This window comes from Neopsephotus bourkii, unplaced genomic scaffold (assembly GCF_033783945.1).
Source record: "Neopsephotus bourkii isolate Nb327-2 ecotype Australia unplaced genomic scaffold, CSIRO-AGI_Nbou_v1 NB_53, whole genome shotgun sequence".
Taxonomy (NCBI): domain Eukaryota; kingdom Metazoa; phylum Chordata; class Aves; order Psittaciformes; family Psittacidae; genus Neopsephotus; species Neopsephotus bourkii.
In genome coordinates, this window is record NW_026900570.1 from 9,642,622 (window position 1) to 9,665,430 (window position 22,809).

The 22,809-nt window shown below is 39.6% G+C and overlaps 1 protein-coding gene across 4 annotated transcripts in view; it reads left to right on the forward strand.

Moving 5' to 3' along the window:
- NRP1 (neuropilin 1) overlaps positions 1–22,809 on the forward strand; it is a 116,905-nt gene that overhangs the window by 40,728 nt on the left and 53,368 nt on the right. For all 4 annotated transcript variants that reach the window (XM_061350219.1, XM_061350229.1, XM_061350238.1 and 1 more), the window contains exons 4-6: positions 6,430–6,611; positions 12,836–13,063; positions 20,925–21,080. In XM_061350219.1, coding sequence (XP_061206203.1) covers positions 6,430–6,611; positions 12,836–13,063; positions 20,925–21,080 — 566 coding nt within the window. The remainder of the gene's footprint in view (positions 1–6,429; positions 6,612–12,835; positions 13,064–20,924; positions 21,081–22,809) is intronic.

The following is a 22,809-nucleotide window of genomic DNA, read 5'->3' on the forward strand; positions in this document are numbered from 1 at the left end:
ATCCGCAGCCTCTGATTCTTCTCCTTTTTCTGCATGACATTGTTACATTCTTTCCCAAAATGAATCCTGGCCTTCACATTTCTGATGAAGAATTTTCCAAGTTTTATTTGGTGCAAATAGAATAGAACAAAGTAAATATAAGTCAGAATATTCTGTCACCACTTGCACCCTCTTTAGCCATATATCAGTGTAAACTGGCTTAGATCCATGACATAAAGAGGCTAATTTCATTTGCAGCAGCTAAAGATCTGTCTACTGTTCTCAGTGGAGCTGTATAGATAAAAGTGCAGATATAATCTTGCTCATTTAGATCAGATCTTCAGTTCTGTCAGTCCCAGGTATTCCAAAGGCATGAGTCAAACAACCAGAAGCATGTGATAAGATGAAGGATAATCAGATTTTGAAATAGTAGTGAATATTTTTATTGCTTCTGGGTTTTGAACTTTTATCGGTTAAGACATTGTATTTCAGATTCTTCTGTTCAGCAGAGAATTAAAAGTTTAATTTTAAAATGAAAGGACAAATCCCAACACATTAAGTGGTTCCAGAAAACAGTTTAATAACAAAACTGTAGCTAACATTAGTCACAATCAAACTGTTACAGTGGATAACTGTAGATCTTCATCATGTCTTTGTTACATCTTTTCTCTTTTTCACTACGGCATTGTCTGGCACTAAAATAGACCCTCACTAGTTCATTCTTAATGGACACCCACTGTCAGTTAGTGGCATTAGCAAATTGCTGAACAGTGGCCAAATCCCAATGGCCTTATTCCCAGAAATCTCTTAGTTTGACAGGACCTTTGTATTAGTAACTTCAGTGAATTTTGGCCCTGAGTGAAAACCATAAAAACATTAGCTCACAAAAGACCAATGGGAACAAAGGCCCCCCAGACTGACAGGGATTTCAGTAAATTACAAATTGTTAATCAATTGCAAATTACATATTTAAATATCCAGCACTCTGGAGAACTGTGGGATTCAGATTATATGTTGTCTGCCTTAGGGGACTTCATCTGTACCATGAATCCAGTACAAGCAAAACCAGTTTAAAAGCCTCCTGCCATGGGCACTCATGCCCACCTCCTGCTTTCTCATGCAGTTTGCACTGCTTGGCTGACGCTAATTCACCTGTGTGAGAGTCCACACTCAAAGAAATGATCTGTTGGGCTGAAAAGTCAAAAAGACTTCTCCATTGAGAAGAATGCGCTGTGCAGTAGGAGCAAGCAGCCAGGCAGGAATGCATCACACTGGAAAGGGAATAAAAAAGAAAAACCACACACAGTTCCCATGCCTTCCAGTGCTCAGGGATTACCTGCAGACACAGCAGTCACCCTTAATCATCCATGCTGCTTTCATCTCCATCAAGGTGTGTTTTGAGGCCCATGCATGAGGAGTTATATACCCCCTCCACGTGGATACCTGCAGTAATAGTCCTAGCTGCCTGGGAAGGCTGATGTGTCTTCACAGGAAGGGGCTGCCCCTCCAATGCCTATTAGACAGGTCACACTTAGAGATGTCACCTTCCCAAGGTAGGGCACAGGAGGCCCCAGAGAGCTCTCAGGTTTCACAGAGGCTTGAATGGAGAATAACCCAGCAGATGCTGAGGTTACAGGCAGAAAAACAGCCCATTTGGGGCTGTGCTTAATTTTTTGTTTTTAACAGGATGTACTTCTTTTTCTTGTTGTTCATAAACTGGGATTAAAGTTGGTGTCCCTTGAGTGCCTGCAGTTCATAGCTTTTAGCTCAGGGATACAGACTGCCTTGTGCCACAAGCACTGCAGTAAATCCCCCACCTCTAACCCTCAGCCACTAACGGGGCACAACTCCATGGTGCAGAACAACTTGAGACCCTTTATTTAGATTTCCTCTTGCAATGTTTTCTGTTCAGCTAAAATAGAACCTTGTAAGGAATAATAATAAAAACAAAAAATTAAAAATAAAAGCAAAAGAAAGATACATACTAAGAAGCAAATTCCCATAACGAAAAACAGTCTGCCCAGGGTGGGTAATTTGTGTCAGGGAGAGATTTAGGTGCTTGGTGAAAGTGGAATCAAAGTGATAAAAGAAATAGAGAGCTTGAAAATCCTTTCATTCCAACAGGTGAATAACCTCATACCCACCCTATAAACGCATACCATACTAGGCTTCTGAAAAATATGGCATATTCAGATGTAGATTATAGTTCTGTACGCTTCACTGATTGTTTTAAAAGGTTAAATGGCAGACATTTCAATTTCAGCTCAGTTCTGCATACATCTTCAGAAAGAATTCTTTTAGGCAAAAGGCGTAAGATCTCACTGCCCTATTAGTAGGAAAATGAGTAGAAGCAGAGCGTGGCTTGGCAAAGTTGCTGGCTTCAGCAGCAGGCAGGGCTTCCCAGCATTTTCACTCCACTTTCTGCAGTACAACATGCTATGGTGCATTTCAGGGGTTGCCAGCATATTCAGAACTGAAACCAGGTGTAAGCACTGTTATCACCTACTAGAAACTGGAAATAGAAAGCTCGCCAAAACCTGCATTCTGCAGCTGTTTATGTTTTTCATTGTCCAGAACTCATTTTATATGTATTACTTGGCCTTTTCTTCAAATCTATAGCTTATACTCTCCAAAAAAAAAAAGAGCAAGCTTTTTGCAATTCATTCAAGAATTTGCAGAGGAATTCTAGATTCCCTCATTTTTCCAATAGGAGTCTGTCCCAGACATTATTTTACTGAACCATAAAATTAGGACCATCTAGCACTGGCATGTTCAGGCATCAATTGGAAGGAGCAGGGAGAGTGTGAACTCTGCAGTGCATTTCAGCAGGCTCCCATCTGAGAGCAGCACACTCAGAAAGCAAAAAAATGGGATATCTGGGAAGATCCAGACAAGCAAAAAGGGAATGCTTTATGCATCGTGGTGTAGTGGCTCCATGAACATATTTGCTGGTTAACCCTTCTTTTGGGCAGGCATCTCCTATTTTCACACAAGAACACGTGCTCTAGTCTTTCACCTTAAACTACACTCAGTGGTTAGCACCATGTTTATATTTACATCTCTGTGCCATAAACCCTAAAGGACTATAACATTACCAGAAATACTTGCCACACCATTGACAGCAGTAACTGAGTGAAGAATTGCCAAGTGGGAAATACAAATTTGCAAACTCAGTACTCTGGGCTGTATGCCAAGACTGTCTGGGCGCTGCAGAGGTGACACATTCAGTCTCCTCACAGGGATGTCAATGTGCCAACTGCATCCCTGGCACAGCATCTTCTCCTGACAAACTTATGGAGAACTGCTACCAAGTCCAGAGGGAGATGCAAGCTGCTTCCTAATCTTCCTTGGCAGCAACTACGTTTTCAAGTTGTGACTGTACTTTCTCCTATTTACAAGAACTGTTGTTTGTGATACACAGTGGTCTCTGATAGGATTTTGAAAAGTGCAAAAATGAAAACAGGACATTGGTTTCCAAGTATGAACTATTAAAATTCAAAGTAATGTCACTTCCCTAAAAAAAAAAAATTATGCAGATACTCATTTTCTGCAGCCCATATATCAGACGTTGCCACCAGTGTGGGAGAATCCAAATCCATTTGTTAGCTGCCAAGTGAAGACATGATCCTTAGAATGTGAAAGTTGTAGGCCTGATCTCTAAAGCTTCCCCTTTACAAACTGTACTTCATACTTGTTGTCGCACACCTAAACTTTTCTGTCTGTCAGTAATGTTTTAAAACAAACTTAAAATATTGGAAAATACTTCAATCTTCCACAGGGCTGCATGACCTATAGCTTGCAAAATCTATTAAAAGACAGCCTTTTAGTAACAAAATTGTGTCATTTGCAACTGCATAGCAGACAGAAAGAGACCCATAAATTACAAATCTGTCACTATAAGAGACAATGGAAAGGTTTGGGCAGGCTATTGCTATGAAGAAGGAAACCTAGGAGAATGATAGAATTTAATTTGAATAGGTTTTGCTGAATTTACTTGGTATAATAGCAAAATTGGTACTTGCAGGTTAATTTGTGGGTTTGGATGTATACAGAATGCTTAGTAAGACTACAGAAGATTGTTTATTTTTAAGGTATACCAGGATAAAAATAGCAAATTTAAATCTTTTGGGGTATTTTTTCTTCTCTATACATGAAGCATATGAGCATGTAAAAATTTGCTTTTCATTTTTAGTTACAATTTTTCATATAATTTAATATTTCAGAAATATGTGTCTTCTTCATATTCATTTTAAAATGTATCTACTGTAGAGGCTTGAGCAATTAATGGTGCCTGCAACGCTAGTGAAATAATGTCGTCATGGGTAGAAGAGCAAAGGCTGTCACTCAGACACTGTGGTTTTATGTGGTTACTCTTCCTCTTTAATGGGCAGTTAATTACTTGGAGAAAGGTTGTCTTGTTAAAACTACTCAACATACATTTTTTTCTAAAGTGTAAAGACTAGCAGCCTGCATCCCTGAGTACTTCCAATAGGTTTTGCAGGGAACCTAAAACCAGTATTCTTAAGGATATTTCTGAAGCAAAGAAAAAAGCAAACCCTAATTCTGAGGTCTTTTCACAGCTCTTTTCCTAAATATCAAATCCTGTTTTACATATATCATAAAGAAACTACAGAAAAAGGTCTAGGTTTTTTAAATGAAGGCTACTTAAAAATATCTGTAAGATATCTCAGAAATGCACATTTCTGCTTTATATTTCCACCAATCTGGAATGGGACAGTGAAGCTAACTAGCTGAGCAATTGCTACTAGAAAAATCAAATGCATAAGAGGAAATACAGTTAACACAATATTTCACATATGTTAATGCTTACAGTTCCATCAGTGTCAGCTTTATTTTCTACTTGATATACACCAAAGCTGGCACACAATTTTAACTGATGAGGTAATGTCATTTTTAATTTAAGGAGCCTTAAGCCATCTACTTTAACTAGTGATATCATCTTTGCAGTTGTCTCACGGGATTTCATGTAAACATAAGTAATGTGCCCTGAATGGTTTGGAGCAGAGTTGTTAAAAATGACATTGGTCATCATGAAGACATTTTTTTCCTTTGATCTCTTTAAAAATGTCAGACACACTTTATTGTCCTGTCATTTTTAGCTCTTCCTCGTATATTAATATTCTCAGAACATTTCAGTGAGCATAACAGTAGATTAAAGGTCTAAACAAATTAATGGCAGCATTTTAATGTCAGTCATAGAAGGATAATGAAAAGTAAATGAGATTGTCTGGCTAACAGCAACTTGTTAAATAAAATTGCTACACGGCTGAGACACAAAGACACAGGGGCAGAGAAAAGTCTTTCACTGCAGTCCAAAGAGGCCCAGAGCACAACCCAGAGTGCAAAAGCCACCACTTTTTAGAAGATTAAACTGATTCTACAGGTTGTGTTTCCTTCTCCCTCCTGTCTGGAACTGAGTGAAATTATCTGAAACGAAATGCAGCTTCTGCCTCTACATGACTTCATTCTGATGTCTATTCTCCCAGCTGGCTCAGTACACCAAGCTGCTGGGCTCACCTCAGCCCTCTTAAACCAAACCCATCAGAGCAGGCCCTACATGTTTGTGACAGGGCTGAGGAAGCTTAATGTGAATGTTGCTCCCAGACAAACTTTCACTACCAATCATTACTGCAATATTACATGGTTTTCCTTATGAAGTCCTTAGGAACGAAGCAACTACCTAGGGGAGAATTTAGCCCAGCCTTTTCAGTAATCACATGCTGTACGAGTATTATAACATGCACTTCTTCATTCAAATACCTAAGCAAAGATGATTTGTAATGCAACAAGTTTTGTCTGAGAAAAGCTAAGTGCTGTGACAGGCATGTGGATTTTGTGACTTACTCTAAACTATTTGTCCAGTTAACAAGGAAAATAACAGATTTTTCTACCGCTGCTCTGAAATATGGTGGAGTTTTGAACTAAATCTAATGTTTAGGGATTTATTTATTATTCTGTGAACATATGTTTGGAGGACAGCATATGGAAATCAAAGTATTGTTCATAAAGAGCTCCAGCCAAAAAGACATTTTTGAATTCATAACAGAACTTCACAGTTTGAAAAGAATGCTATGCATTATGTATTGATAACAACACTACACAGACAAAGGAACACAATTTAGTAATACAGAATTGTGCTCATGAGATTTCCTCTCTTTTTTTTTTTGCTAATTGGTTACTTTAGCTGACATTGTCTGCAAGCATAATGGACACTATTCTTCCTAATAGTTCCATGTTGCCAGATGATGTCTACAGACATAATGTAGTCCATTTTAATTATTTCATTTTGCTTACATCTTTCAGCATAATGCATTTTCCAAGTAAGCTAACATTTTTCTTGATTATCTATGTTGTGTTATGGTTTCTAAATTAATTAGGTCTCCTTCTTTCCTGGAAGTTAAAAGTTTCTTCCTTCCATTTATCTACCAGGTATGATTATGTTGAAGTGATTGATGGAGATAATGCTGAAGGACGCTTATGGGGAAAGTACTGTGGAAAAATTGCTCCCCCTCCTTTGGTGTCTTCAGGCCCATATCTTTTTATTAAATTTGTTTCCGACTATGAGACACATGGAGCAGGATTTTCCATCCGTTATGAAGTTTTCAAAAGAGGTGAGAATTCATTGTTATATAGCTCGTAACCTGTGATTTTTGCTTGCATAAGAAAGATCACCGTAGTTCTTTGGAATGCTGGGAATGCACAAAAATGCTTAAAGGCAAAAATTGTATTACCTTATCATTCCAAGGCTGGGCATATATTCAATGGGTGCAAATTATTATGAATCCAATGGATGAACTCCATCTGAAGATTGACTCCTCTGCGTGTAACATGATGGTCTTCATCAGCTGTTAGTTTCAACCATCTTAAAACCATTAATTTTCTTCTTTTTTTTTCTTTTTTCCTTTTTTTTTTTTTGTTTTGTTTTATGTGTATGTGATAATTACTGTATGATTTACAATGTTACTGCCCTAACAGCACTGTAACCTTCTGAGTCCCTCTCTTATTTTGGTTAGTCTCTGCATTCCCAAGAGATGGCTGTGGGCTTAGAAAGGACCAAAGTACACATGGGCAGCAGATGATGTTACTGTTGCTTTCACAAATCATGTTTGGGAGGTAAAGGAGGGAAGGGGCTCGCACTGTTCACAGACATGACCTGCTGGAAGCTTGTGCCAGGAGTTCAGTACCAGTGAACACAGCCAGCTGTCTGGGGCACATAGAAAGCCCAGAGAAGCAGTCCAGGATTAACCAGATCTATAGCAGTCCCTCTTTGATAACTCTGACTCAGTAGCTAGAAAGGCAGTAAGATCATTTCCCTATAGTTGAATGGAGATAAAGAATTCATACATTCTATGTTTGGACCAAAACTCATAATACATAAAAGACAGTAAGCTGAACTTTATTAAAAAAAATAATAATATTGACTTCAACAATGCTTAGCAGCTCAAAATCCCCAGTTTCCAATGTATGCCACTTCCACACAGTGCCCCATTTTCAGAACCAATTCAAGTCCCTTTTGTGCACCTAAACCAGAGCCAAATTTCAGCTGTGTTCAGCACACAGGCTTGGTGGAAGCTATATTGTTAATGAGGAAGCACAGTAGTGAAGTCTCTTTTTCTATTACATGCTATTGCTGCTCTGCAGAGTGCTAATTGGGGCCGCAGACCTCTTGTTCACCATCTTCCCTGTCTGTAAATCCACTCTTGGCTCCCAGAAATTCTTTTGGTGACCTTCAGGGTCACATATTTTGAAAGAACTCGGCATCCAAATGACACCAAGCTTTCCTGAAAAGATATCTTTATTTATTTTGGTGTCTTTAGGAGGCTAAACTCTTGAAATTGTCTCCTGAAGTTTCTCAGTGCCTGTATATACAAGTACCATCTTTCATGACGAACAAGGTTGAAACACAAGAATTGAAAGAATGACCCATGAAACAATATATTTTAGCAACAGCACATTCTCAAGGAAAAAAAAAAAGTTTTTATTTGCTTCCTAATAGTGTAGAGCTTCAACTCAGAGCTCTGACAGGAATGTTGTGTTTATTTCATCATGTGGTCATTTGCAACTCTCAATGATACACATTAACCATGTTAAGATACCATTATGAATATGATTTTATACACACAGAAGCAAGGAAACTCAAAATTATGGCTCCCAGAGCAGCTTTAACTCTAGTTCATTCCACATAAACTGTATATTAATGCAGGAAAGTTATCATCAGGTATTGTGTGAAAATGCTGTGTGTACACAAAGGAGAGTAGTTACAGTGGGAAGAGCCCTTTTTAACTTCTGAGCTAATGCATATATGTTATTCCAAATCTACATTTTAATATCTGTACCAAATAAAGCTGACCAGCTCACCCTGTTACGCAGATGAACCTCAGTTGCTCACACCAGACCAATATGCTTCATTTTAGCATATTCACAACCTTGCTCATCATTTTCCAGGTACAAGAAGTACTAAAATGATCCTAAGGTACTATGGTGCTGAGCTGCATTCCAGCACACAGTGTATTTTCACCCGTTATTTCTGTGAGAAGCATCCTTAGGGGTTTTGTTTTGGTTTTTGTTTTTGCTTCTGCTTTTGTTTAAAAACAGACCTGCATTATGCCATATATGTCCTAAGCTGAATTCAAAATCTGATGCTTAAAAAATCACATGCAATAGAAATGGTAAGGAGAGACTAGCATATGTAGTATCTGTAATAAGTGAAGTATGGGCTATAAGAGTAGGAGTTGTCTTTACTTCTTATCCAGCTCCTTAGCCAGAAAGACACTGAAGAAGTTGAGTTCCAGACTAAACCATGAAACCTATATTGCCCAAAGTTTAGCCTATCTGAAATGTTCACCATTTTGGCTTCGGCAGCCAGCCTATCTTAGGATGTGGTTCTATATGGTTCACATTCAACGTTATGAACTTTAGTCAACTAAATTTAGGGTGTAAACTGAAAGAAAAGACAGTGTCAACCAAGAAAGCAAATTATTTTCTGGCTTAGTGACACCTCAGAGGGCAAATTAAATTATCCCCAATGTCATCTCTTTCTTTGCTCTATCACCTCCTCTCTCTCTTTCCTTCAGCTCTTATCTCCTCCTTTATTTCATACACATGCAAACATGTAGTTTCTTCACCTCAGAAGTATCTATTCTCTCGGGTCTCTGCTAGAAGCTTTTCTACCAGTTTTCTGTGATGATTGTCCCATGTTGTTCCTCATAGCCTGAGTGCTGATTTAATACCTGGAACTTCTTCACAGTGTCAGTAAAGGGTCAAAACTGATAGAGAGCATTTTAGTGAGGCAGCTTTTCTGAAAACAGTTTTTGTTTCTTGCACCAGATTGACATGAACATGTTTAAAATAAGGCAAGCTGGTATTGAGATACCATGTGTGAGTATAAGGAGCCTAGTGATCATGCACTCACAGAGCCAGGATCTGGCTGTATTTAATAAAGCAATAATGATCCTGGCTTACATTTTATATTGCATCTTTTATTGGATTCCAAAAGGAGTACAGAGCACTTTATGCTATGAATGGCATAGCAAAGCTATTTTATCCTGGAACAGCAGCTACTGGTGGGAGTGAGGAGAAACAACCAGAGTACCACCCTCCCATACATGACAAGGAGACAAGGGAATGACAGGGAGAGAAGAGAAATATCTCACTAATGTGTAAGGGGGTGATTTAATTATAGGCAAAATGTAATTTCCCAAATTGGAATGGGTCAGGTTACATGAGCATTAATATCCACATCTTCCAAAATATGCCATGAAGTGTTTGGAATATTGATGTGATAGCTCAAGCATTTCCTGTCAGTGGCTTGAGAAGGGCAAAAATACCTAAACTGTGTAAATTCATTCAGACCTCTCTCTTGCATGCTGAATCTAGCTGGGAGGTGGCCAAATCTGTGGGGGGGAATATGTTTGGCACATTCACAAGGAAAGCATCTTCTATGGTGAAATGAGTATTCATATATGCAACAAGCCAGACTGTTATTCTTCAACGATCTGTGTTAAGCATTGGAAATCCTCTAAGGCTCCTGACTGCGGTCTCTAAGGACTCTGCACATCCTCATCCAAACTGGAACCTCATACTCACTCATCCTACAGCACACACCTGCCTGTTGCAACCAAACTACGTTGACTATGTCCTTCCTTTACTTTATGTCCAAAGACCTTCATCTGAATCATAGAATCATAGACTAGTTAGGGTTGGAAAGGACCTTAAGATCATCTAGTTCCAACCCCCCTGCCATGGGCAGGGACACCTCACACTAAACCATGCCATCCAAGGCTCTGTTCAACCTGGCCTTGAACACTGCCAGGGATGGAGCATTCACAGCCTCCCTGAGCAACCCATTACAGTGCCTCACCACCCTTACATCCTTCCTTATATCCAATCTAAACTTCCCCTGTTTAAGTTTGAACCTGTTACCCCTTGTCCTATCAGTATAGTCCCTAATGAAGAGTCCTTCCCCAGCATCCCTATAGCCCCCCTTCAGATACTGGAAAGCTGCTATGAGGTCCCCATGCAGCCTTCTCTTCTCCAGCCTGAACAGCCCCAACTTTCTCAGCCTATCTTCATATGGGAGGTGCTCCAGTCCCCTGATCATTCTCGTGGCCCTTCTCTGGACTTGTTCCAAGAGTTTCATGTTCTTTTTATGTTGAGGACACCAGAACTGTACACAATACTCCAAGTGAGGTCTCACAAGAACAGAGCAGCGGTGCAGGATCACCTCCTTTGACCTGCTGGTCATGCTCCTTTTGATGCAGCCCAGGATACGGTTGGCTTTCTGGGCTGCGAGCACACGCTGCCGGCTCATGTTCATTTTCTCATCGACCAACACCCTCAAGTCCTTCTCTGCAGGGCTGTTCTGAATCTCTTCTCTGCCCAGCCTGTAGCTGTGCCTGGGATTGCTCCGACCCAGGTGTAGGACCTTGCACTTGTCATGGTTAAACTCCATGAGGTTGGCATCAGCCCACCTCACAAGCGTGTCAAGGTCCCTCTGGATGGCTTTCCTTCCTTTCAGCACATCAACCAAACCACACAGCTTGGTATCATCGGCAAACTTGATGAGGGCGCACTCAATCCCACTGTCCATGTCAGCGACAAAGATGTTGAACAAGACCGGTCCCAACACTGATCCCTGAGGGACACCACTCGTTACTGGTCTCCAGCTGGCCACAGAGCCATTGACCACAAGTCTTTGCTTGTGGCCATCCAGCCAGTTCTTTATCCACCGAGTGGTCCACCTATCAAGTTGACATCTCTCCAATTTAGAGACAAGGATGTCATGCGGGACAGTGCCGAACACTTTGCACAAATCCAGGTAAATGACATTAACTGCTCTACCCCTGTCCATCAGTTCCGTAGCCCCATCATAAAAGGCCACCAAATTGGTCAGGCAGGATTTCCCCTTAGTGAAGCCATGCTGGCTGTCACCAAACACTTTGTTGTTTTTCATGTGCCTTAGCATGCCTTCCAGGAGAATCTGCTCCAAGATTTTGTCAGGCACAGAGGTGAGACTGACTGGTCTGTAATTCCCTGGGTCATCCATTTTCCCCTTCTTGAAAATGGGGGTTATATTATCCTTTTTCCAGTTGTCGGGAACTTCACCTGACTGCCATGATTTTTCAAATATGATGGACAGTGGCTTAGCAACTTCGTTTGCCAGCTCCTTCAGGACCCACAGATGGATTTCATCAGATCCTGTGGACTTGTGGATGATCTGAATGATGATGATCTGAATGACTTATGATGATCTGAATCATCCTAGTCAAACTCCCCAGTTCAGCTGCTATACACCAATGCCCCAAATCCTGTAAATCACTTAAATCCATTAAATTTGGAGTGTCAAAAGTCAGAGGGGATACCTGAGCTGACCTTGTGGGAGGATGTGTGGACAGTGCCTGCAGCTGACTTCTGAGCACACCTGCAGATGTGCGATCCACAAAGAGGATTCCTGAGGGACTTAAACAGAAGAGATATGCAATCTGTCAACAAGAGAAGGACTCCAGTTCTCGTCCCCTGTATTCTCAAAAGCAAATCCAGCGATCTGACCTTTTATACCCTTACATCTTTACTGCCGCTTTCCTGCTCCTCCAAAAGCACTGTTTGGAGCATCCCATTATGCAATGGTGGGGACATCAGGGAAAGCTGGTATGTCAACATTGACATTAGGTGACTTCTAGCAACACTGCCTGTGTGATTACACAGTTTATCATGCCTGCACTAACAGCAACATTTTAGTGGTGCACCTGTGTCAACACCACTCAGAATGAGTCACTCACCCTTGGTACATGTACGAATTACCTTCCACATTTAGTTTGTCAAGGAGGCATAGGTCACATCTGGCAGAGTTACTGAGTCAGTGCTCCAGGAATCTGAAACCACTACTCCCTCTACTGAATTCACTCACCTGCTTTTGTAAAAAATTCTATTTCACCAATAAAAGGCTGTCAGCTATAAGATTTAAAGATTTGAGTTTGAAGGGGCTGTAATTATTTCTCTAGGGCTCTGTCGAGATTTCTGCAGCTTACACTTTCATTGTTCCCACATGACTTTGTATTTGTCATAATTTTTTCTAGAGCTGGCACAAGCTTTCATATTGTTCCATACAAATTGAAAATTGGAGATCAGACAATATACATGAATTGGGCTTTAAAATCTGACTATCAATAATAGGAACAACCTGGCTGAATGATTAATGCAGCGATTAAAATGAGGTGTTTCCTTGAAAAGCCACCTTTGCTGCTGGAGAGAGAGTACGACCTAATTTGTTCTCCAGTTAACTACTTTGCTTAGTAGCATAGTGTTAACCCAGGTGATTTTGTTTTTTCTCTTACAGGACCTGAATGTTCCAGAAACTTTACTTCATCAAGTGGAGTGATAAAGTCCCCTGGATTCCCTGAAAAATATCCCAATAGCCTTGAATGCACTTATATTATCTTTGCACCAAAGATGTCAGAGATTGTACTGGAATTTGAAAGCTTTGAGCTAGAACCTGATTCAAATACTCCAGGGGGAGCGTTCTGTCGCTATGACCGATTGGAAATCTGGGATGGATTCCCTGATGGTAAGAGAAAAATGGACTGTGATATGCATAACCATTATGCTGCATGGGCTGCAGGAGGCATGTGCTCATTTTTTTGAATGTCACTGTAGAGAGGTCCTTGCTTGATTTATGTGAAACGAGTTGAATTAAAGAGAAATGGGGAAAATGTTCTGTAAATTCATTCAGTAAAGCATATCACAGTGTGAGCAATTTTTTTTTTTAGTGAAATATGTTAAATTTTGAACAGTTAGCTTGAGGGAAACCTTTGTTTTTAGAGGGAATATGTAATGGACTTTCTACACTAAAATAAATTAAATATGAAGCCTCAGAATGTGTCCCCAAACTTTCACAGCTAATACATGAGTGTTGTCCAGAAATTTCCAACTTGCGACAACTGGACTTCAGGTACTAACCCTCCAAGCTGTGGAGGGTCCGGGTTACAGACCAGCTGTCAAAGCAGAGAATTTCATTGCCAGAGAAAATGTGGTGTCCGTACAATTGAAATCATAGTAACTAAATAATTACACAGGTCAGTAAACAGCCACTGAGTTATTCGTTCTGGCGTTTTCAGTGATTGGGCACTGCAGGGTTCCTCCCTCATCGTGCTCTGTCTTCCAGCAGTATAAACAAATGCAAAGGTTTTATCTTAAATAGATTAATGTATAATCTTTGGTTAGCTGGGCACATGTGTGAGGGTGGGTGTGTTGGGTACCCTTCTGGAGCTTACTTCTCTGCCACATCAGTAATTTTCCACTTAGCTGTCGAACACACTTGACCCTGTGCAAATACACTAAGTACATAGCTGGATATCAGCTAAAACAATAGCGCCAGTGAGCCCCCATTTCACCCTCTGCCCGATCTCATATCCCTGTTTTACACTGAGACTGGTGAGCAAAATAGCTGCATGGTTTCTCTAGCCATGTTTTTCCCAGCAATGGGTCCACAAGGTCCATGTCCCCTCTAGGTCAGCCAGCCACGTACCAGTTCTCCAAGAACCTCAGCTCCATAGGCTGCGGCTCCAATGTAAAAGGGACTATTCCAGCTTAATGCCTAACCTTTAGTGTGAACAATACAAATTGTGCAAACAACTATGTATTCAGCATCTAAAGGGGGCCTACAAGGATGCCAGGGGGAGACTTCGTCAGGGACTGTAGTGATAGGGCAAGGCGGAATGGGTTTAAACTTAAACAGGGGAAGTTCAGGTTAGATATAAGGAAGAAGCTCTTTACTGTGGGAGTGGTAAGGCACTGGAACAGGTTGCCCAGAGAAGTGGCGAATGTTCCATCCTTGGCAGTATTCAAGGCCTGGTTGGACAGAGCCTTGGGTGACATGGTCTAGTGTGAGGCATCCCTGCCCATGGCAGGGGGCTTAGAACTAGATCATCCTAAGGTCCTTTCCAACCCTAACCACTATGATTCTATGAGTCGATGTATACCTGATTTTTTGTGATGCCTTTTTCACTCATTTCTCTTTATGGCATAAGCTGATAAAGAGAAGCATCTTGAAGCTGACTTTTTCTTCTTAATTTTGTAACTGGTAGCAAATTTCAACAACTGAAGATTTATGTTGTTTGTGTTGGGCACTAATTACAACTATTTCAGTTTTCCACTGGTATGATAACCCATATTAATAGATATTTGCTTTTATGAGCAGCAGTGGCAGTTTCTACAAATTGGTAATCCTACATTAATATTTCATTTTAATGAAAATATATAACTTAAGGAACATATTTTATTACCACAGTTAAACTTGCCTGTTTTCCTACATAAATCCCCAATATAATTTTAATTAAAGCTTTTACTGATGCTGCAGTAAATAGGTATGTGCTTTTTAGCTTATATTTGGTTTTCTTTTTGGTTTATGTTCAATGGGTTTATCACAGCTCTTTTCAATCCATTCCAATAAACAATGAAGAAAGAGCCATAACAGTAGCTGAAATACTATTTTGTATTTAATGCCTCAGTTAGGAAAACAGTATTGTAACATTGCAATAATGATGTCTGGAGCATCTAATAATAGGTTTATTTGTATATAGGCTAAATCTGTCCAAGCTGAATTCCTGTAGAGCTTCCATTTAATCTGATATGTGAAAAGATGATCCAATCAATCAATTTAGGGGTAATATTACCAAAAAGACGTACATTCTTTTTAGTGTCAGAGGATTTCAAAGCTGTAATTTCCTGGTTCAGGATAGTGACTGAGCCATACTGGAGAGCAGTTAACAACAGGCATTACCAGCCTTCCAATTCCCTCACAAACTGTCTAAACCCAAAATGATGCTGACATCCAGTAAGAGTGTTTACATGTTTGTAAATATTCAACTGACTTTGTAGACTAGAAATAAATGTTCCCTTAGTTACTAACTGTTGGAGGTTGTGGCAGTTGTTGGGAAATGTTTGCTGCATCATTTCATGTAGGACAATCCTTAACCAGCAGCCAGGCTCTCTTGTTTAACTTAACACTACATAAGCAGAAAGAATGTGATTGCTCCTCTATAACTGCATCACAGAATGAGTGGGAATTCTTCTGTCTGACATGGAGAGCTATTTCAGCTGAAGAGCGAAGCTGACACAGGAAACCACTGATATGACCCAGACATAAACTGAAGACAGGAATTAAAAATGTCTAGATATCAGAGAGTATCTAGATAATCAGGGGAGGGCAGAGGGGGAAGGTGAAAAGAAGGCAAAATAAATCTGATTTGCATCCACATAGAAGTAGTAAATTTCTGAAAATATTAGACAGTATGGTTACCTTTGATGAAAGGAGGCTCACCCACGGTGTCTTTCAGCAGTTTGTCCATTTCCCATTGGTCCATAAAAAAATATTCTGAAGCTATACCCACACTACCAAATAAAACAAGGCAGGGTTGTATGTACTTAATTGCTGGCATACTCTCGTGCATTGTTTTAGCCTGTATCAGTTTTCACTTTCTCAAGCAATTCCTAAGGACAGTTTGGAGGACAGCAAAAGCCAGGGGTCATTCCCAACAGGCACTTTGGACACAGGCATATTCAGATGGAAGAGTTCTTTGGGAGTGAGATGTGTCACACCATTATTTGGTCCCAAGAACAGCCCTGGCTACTGGCTGCAAGTCCAGAGGGTGATCCTTGGCCTGCTCTGTTTAGTGATGTAGGAAGCTATTTTGCTTTGTTATACTGCATTGCTATTCATATGCCCAGTTGTGCTAGAGGTTAAAGCCACCATTGCACTACACAGATACAAACATGAGGTAGAATGAGTTTTTAAATGTTTGGATAAAATGTATATCATTCAGTTCAAATGCCCTGCTCCACAGCAATACAGCTGTGATTTGCTAGGATGATGGCAGTATTTTAATAGGACACAGAAAACAGTTTGATGGAAAATAGTTGTGGCTGCAACCAGGGCAGAATTAGTTGGACAGCCCTCTGAACATGTTGCTCTCACCCAGCTCTGCAAACCAGGCATCAATGGTTGAGCTAGGCATTGTCAGTCCCTCCGTTCTCAGCAGAGAACAGCACCCCACTCTGATCTGTCTCAGATATTTAAGGTGCAGTTAATGGTGTTCTGGAGGTTCTTATCTCATTGACTGTGCTGGGAGCTGTGAATCACTAACTCAAACATAAACTTTAGATACCTAAGTTAGAGCACTTGAAACCCAACATAAGTGGAAAATGTTTTCACTGTAGGATTTGATCAGCTACAGTGAATAGATAGGCAGGAAATGAATTAGCTGGTTTCTACATTTGTGGGTTTTTTTCCTTCCTTTCCCAAAAAAAAAGGAAAAAAATAAAAAAGAGCAGAATGTTCTCTTAAACAGATTTCCACAACAGTGTTTAAAAGGATATGTCAAAATCAGTATGTTTCCATTTACATTTTGCTTTTATGTAATTGCCATTTTTCTGATTTAAAACAATTTTCTGTTAGACAATTTGACAGCAACTGTAGCAGTCATTCACAAAGATGTTAATCCTGAAATGTTCTGTCACAGTAGTGAAGTCCTCAGCCTACCTGGTTGTCCTTTTAGTGGATTGACTCTGGCAAGTGCTGAGTACTTGCGTCTTGATTCTGCAAAACATGCTCTTATCTTTAAAGCATGTGAGCAGTTAGATTGACTTTAAAAGGAATTCACCAAGGACACATTCACGTCTGAAGTTAAACACTGGTTTAAGTGTTTTGCTGGTTCAGGAGGGGAATGGTAGGCATTTAGGAATGCCTCAAACCTGGAATTTTGTTTCTGCATCACTGTATGTCAGGAGTGCTCTTCAGCCTCAGTAAGTGAAACAAACCCTTTTGGAAAATATTTGGAAGCTACAGGTGCACGCTACAAATATGATACAGAAAAGGGACTATGGTTTGGTGGACATAACGAGTGGAGTTAGAGCACAAGAGTGAGGTAGATCACAGAACAGAAATATGTGATTTTGCATGAGTAAACTAAACACCAAAAATATATTTACCTAAGGCACAAATATACCTCAGCCAGTCTCAGCTGAGAGCAGTCCATTAATGACTTTGAAGAAAAATAACCCACTCAAAATGAGGTCTAGCTTAAGTGATGAATTGCACATATTCATCATGCAACTCTCTTTGAAGCTCTATAGACTGTCTACTAGGGCTCAAAAGTAATTTAAAGAGGTTCACATATGGTTTGAGAACCACAGGCTAAGCATTGCTGCTTCAGTCAATACCACAAGAGCTTCCACTGAATTACAGAGCACAACAGAACACTTTACTTCAGCCATTAACATCAGTGCAAATGAAGGTTGCTATCAGTCTAAGTGCGTTTCTCCTCCATTGTGGCTGCTTTTTGCACTCTTGTGAGAAGCTATTAAGATACAAGAGTGCACACAGTCTCAGTGTAGGTGACTACTGGACTGTGATGATGGGATTCATTTTTCAGCTTTCTCTTTAGCTTTCTAAATTGTGTTCAAATGTTTTGTCAATAACAGTCATACTGCTGTGAAAATGCTGTCCACAGCACACCAGCATACTTTTAAAGGCCAGCTTTAAAAATCAGTAAAATGGCTAGTTAACGTAACATTCCTTTTTAGAAGTCTGATTGCCATTTTTCTTTCTTGTATTTTGTTGGTTTGGGTCTTTTTCACTGAATTCTAAAAGCTAAGATAGCAGCTAGATAAGCAAATGTGTATTTCAATGAGTCTCAAAATTTCCTGGTATGTATAATCTTTGTACAGTAGAAAGGCGTTAGTAAGGATAAGGTTTCTGTTTAATCTTAAACCACCAGCCATATTCTATATGTTCCAAACTCAGTTCTGTAAACCATCAAACATACATGTTAAAAATAACGAAGGGTTCATTCAAGTTCTGGAACTAGATTCTTCATTTTGGGAAAACCTTTCAAAACAGGTTTCTTTGTTGTGCCTCTATCTTTCAACCTGAAAATTACTCAGTTTTCAACTATATCATATTATGCTAGTGGAAAGAGGAGCCAACGTCCCAGAAACATCTACAGCATGGCCAGTCAAATGAAGTAGCTGGCTAGCCAAAATGTCATTGTTCTAAGGGTAACTTAGAAGCACCCTTGGGTGAGGACATCTCCAAGGGACTGTCATTTCAAGTAAGCCTTCCTGACTTTTCCTGACAAAGATGATGGCCTACAGGTAGAGGCTACAGATAGAGTCTGCAAAGAGCTTTCTGGCCCAATGACTTTTCAGCACCATGTGCCCTAAAATTCCCATTTGGGACTGTAGAAAATGTATTAAAAAAAAAAATAAAATAAAGCAGTGGCATAATCTACCTAACAGGACAGCTGTCTAATCCCCAAAATGATTGCTCAGATGGTGTTCCCCACATAGCGTTTATTTGATGTGGTGATACCCAAAACATTTGATAATTTATTGGCATTCAACTGTTTTCAAGACTTGAATGGAAAAAAGAACTGTGTGTAAGAAGAATAAGAATCTCTATTTCATTTGTTTCTGCTCAGATCAATATTGTATTAGCTCAGTAGGCTAAGGTTTACATGTGCAAAAAAAATTCAATAGCACTTTGTGTCATATTCTAGAAGATTTTTGCTTTTGTATTAATAGCTAGCAAAGGGAATAGTACTGTGATAGCAGGGCCAATCTGCAGACTGAAATGCAGAATCAATAAATATGTCTTAAAAATTATAAACCAGTGATTCATGGTGGATCTTAAAGCCTATCTGCTTTAAACAAAGTTCTCTACTGTTTCATTTCAAAGAGGCTTCCCTACAGGAAATGGGAGGAGGGAGGCTCAGGATGCCATAATATGGTGGCCTTATCCTCCTTATTTTCTTGCAGTTCAGAGAAACTTTGGAAGCTATAATATTGAAAGCTATCGCAGGAATAAGCAAGATCAGAGTTGTTTGCACACAGAAAGGGCAAAAGAAAAAAGAAAAATGCAGCAATTGGAGTAGGGGCAGTATTTTGTGTTTCTAAGAAGCCACTATTGGCAACAGTCTAAAACAACTTACTCTAAATGACAAAACTGTAAAACTTTAATGACTTCTAAGACAAGGAAGAAGTCAAGTCATATCCTCTGTGGTGTGTTTCATTCTGTCAATAGTGCACTGACCAAGCCTCGTGAAAAAGGGCTGAACTGTCAGGTATTCTAAATGCCATGGGATTGCCAAGGCAAGTGAAGACTTAACTATGGCCAGAATAGGGATAGAAAAGCACATACTGTCAGCAAGAGCTATAACATCTGAGTTCCTTCTTTCTGGCAGCTCTAGGGCTTTACAGAAATGTGTAGCTTACATAATAAAGTTATTCCAAGCTGGAACTGTTTTAGTTGCTGAAAAATGTCAGTAAATTACTACAAAATTATGCTAGCTGAGGATTTTATTTGAATGGAGAATATTTAAGAAATATAAATTATTTACATTTTAAAATGAAAGAGAAATGGACTTCCTAGAGAAAAGACAAGGTGTTAATTTAAGCCTGGAAAGCCAATGGTGTAAGCATTAGAATGATATCTTACGGTTATTTTCATGATTGACTCCATGGATGAGTTTTATCGTTATCTTTTATATTGTTTGCAAGCACAGATGTACCACTGTTCAACAGCCTAGGGACCTATCTGTAGGGAATGCTCAAGTGCTTGAAGGCCACATATGTCACTAGTGAACTGAGTAGCTTGATTAAGGAAAAAGATTATCTCACTGCACAGGAAATCCAGAAAAATATCAGGAACTGATTCTTGCATTATTAGCACTGAGAGAGATCATGCATGTGTGTATATACGCGTGTGTGCTGTAACATGGAGATATACTTAAGCAATCCTTGATCTTTTGAAAGGATTAAGATTTTTCTCTTGAATTATTTACAGTATTCTTTAATATTGAACATATGGGCAAAAGATCTATATGGGTGTGCTGAAAGCCTAAATAGGAGGGGATAACGAGTTATTAGTTATATCCTCAATATGAGTGCAAAAGTGTTTTTCTAAATTCACTATAAAATTAACAGATTATCTGCAGTACTGAGCATAAAAACCTGAAAAGTGCTGTTTGAAATCCTATTCCCAGAGCATGTTGTAAAACGGTGGGAAAATCAGGCCATTCAGATGTCCTTGTCATAAATAGGTGCTTCAATCACACTTTGGAAAATGTAATTTTGTGCATCGTTGCCCTTTCTGTATACTTTAAAGGATCCTTTTTGAAATCCTAGTTCTTTATATTTTCAGAGGTTTACGAAGTGCTATCTGGAACATTTTAGAAGGGTAGGGTAAGCAATTACTATGATAGGCTAAGCAATTTGTTGTTCACTGCTAAGTTATCGATGAAATTGTGATTTTGAACTGTTGCAGAGGTTCACTATTTCCTGCTGAGGGGCTCTCTTTAGGAGGTTATTGCAGTAGCATCTATTGTTGTACCAGAACTGGTAGTTTACTATTATATCCTGTCTTTTTGCAGTTGGCCCGCACATAGGGCGTTATTGTGGGCAAAACAACCCAGGACGTGTCCGGTCTTCAACAGGGATTCTTTCAATGGTATTTTACACTGACAGTGCAATAGCAAAAGAAGGATTTTCAGCAAACTACAGCGTGTCACAGAGCAGTGTATCAGAAGGTCAGTATTTATCTATCCCACAGAGTTTCTTGGAAAATATTCTTTGCTATGTCTTCTTGCACTCCAGGTGTTGCATAAAACTTTAAAGAGACCTTAAATAAATGATGGTGGGGAAGATTTGCTTCTGTTTTTTCTTTTTTCTTTTTTTTTTTTTCTTTTTAAGAACAGCAGCCCTTTGAAAAGCAGTGCAAGAAGCAGAATTCCTCAATTTTATACCACAGTATTGCCAGGAAGTCAGGATAATTATTGTGACAAACTGTGCTGACCAAGGAAACACAGGAATGCAGAGCAATTGAACACTCACATTAAAACAATGAAACATGAACAATGAGCGCACTGTCCAAAGCCTTCTTTTATTACATAGAATAAGCTTTGATGATTGATTTCTTGAATAAACAGAACCCTTTTAATATATGTGCTCTTGTTAAACCATTTCATAAGCTATCTAAGCTTTGTTCTGTCTCATATTTTTTTTTTCCCAGTTGCCCTATTTTCATGCTTACCTTTTGGACAGAGAATGAAATGAAGTGAGGGAGACGCAGGAAAATAATGGGCTGTGTTAAACCATGTCCTTGCATATTTCCTTGCTTTGCTTGATGATAAAGTACACGCTTTAAATCAGACTCTAGCTCTTTTCTCCAACTTACTGAGTTTTGAGCAGATCCACCCGGATTGGATGTACTTGTTTAGTCAAAGAAGGAACAAAAGAAAAATCAGTAAACTGAAATTATCATCACTATTACTCTGCACCTCTGCCTCCTTAATAGCTTTCCCATACACACATAGCCAGGAAGAGGGAACAGGAAATACCCTGCCTCTGCTGATGTGAAGCATCCTCCATCCTCCATCTCCCTCAGACTATACCTCCAGCTAGTTTGGCTTCTCCCTATATAGTGGATGCTCCTACCCTTCCTAGTACAGACCACTTGGTCCGCCACAGTCATCCTTTCTGAGCTGTAGAAGGAACACCACACTGGAGCTAGAATTAACATCTGCTATGCTGGGATGCCTTCAGCTCTTAAACACTGTACAACAGAACATGAGAAGTTAGTGTGCGTGAAAACCCTTTTGGATGACAAGAGGAAACAATTTCTATGACACAGACTTATACAGAGGAATGATTCCTTCCAATTTCAGCCACATTTGCTCTTTGTGTTGTCAATACAGAGAGGATCACCTCCAAAGGACAACTCAGCCTACTTGTCACAGAGATGTGAGGTGTCCCCAGGAGGTACTTGTCCCTCTCAGTGGACTACAATGAAACTACACATGTCTAGAATAAAACTAGACACCTACTTTTAAGATATTTTAATATGGCTCCCAGTTACCATGTCTTGCATTCTTTGTAGTAGCTTATAGCTCTCCTGATCCCAAGCAGAAGTTAATTTATTTTGAGTCTTGCCCTTACATAATTCAGCTTCAGTACTTTACCCAAGGCCCATAATACATTGAAGCAGCACAGAAATGTGGGAAAGGGTGGTACAACATAGGAAATGCAGTTTGACAGCAAGTTTAATAATTCAGTTATGGGGCACCCTAACTACTATTCATATAAAGTACCCTGATAGTGTTTCTGAATAGAAGTTTTTGGATCCCACATAAAATATTTAAAAAAATTTTTCAGAATATTTTAATTTTCATTGAAAATTCAGCATTTTCCTTATTAAAAGCTCATTTTTCCAGCTCAGAGATTTTGAAACCTTCAGCTCAGCACTCATCCCTCTGTTAG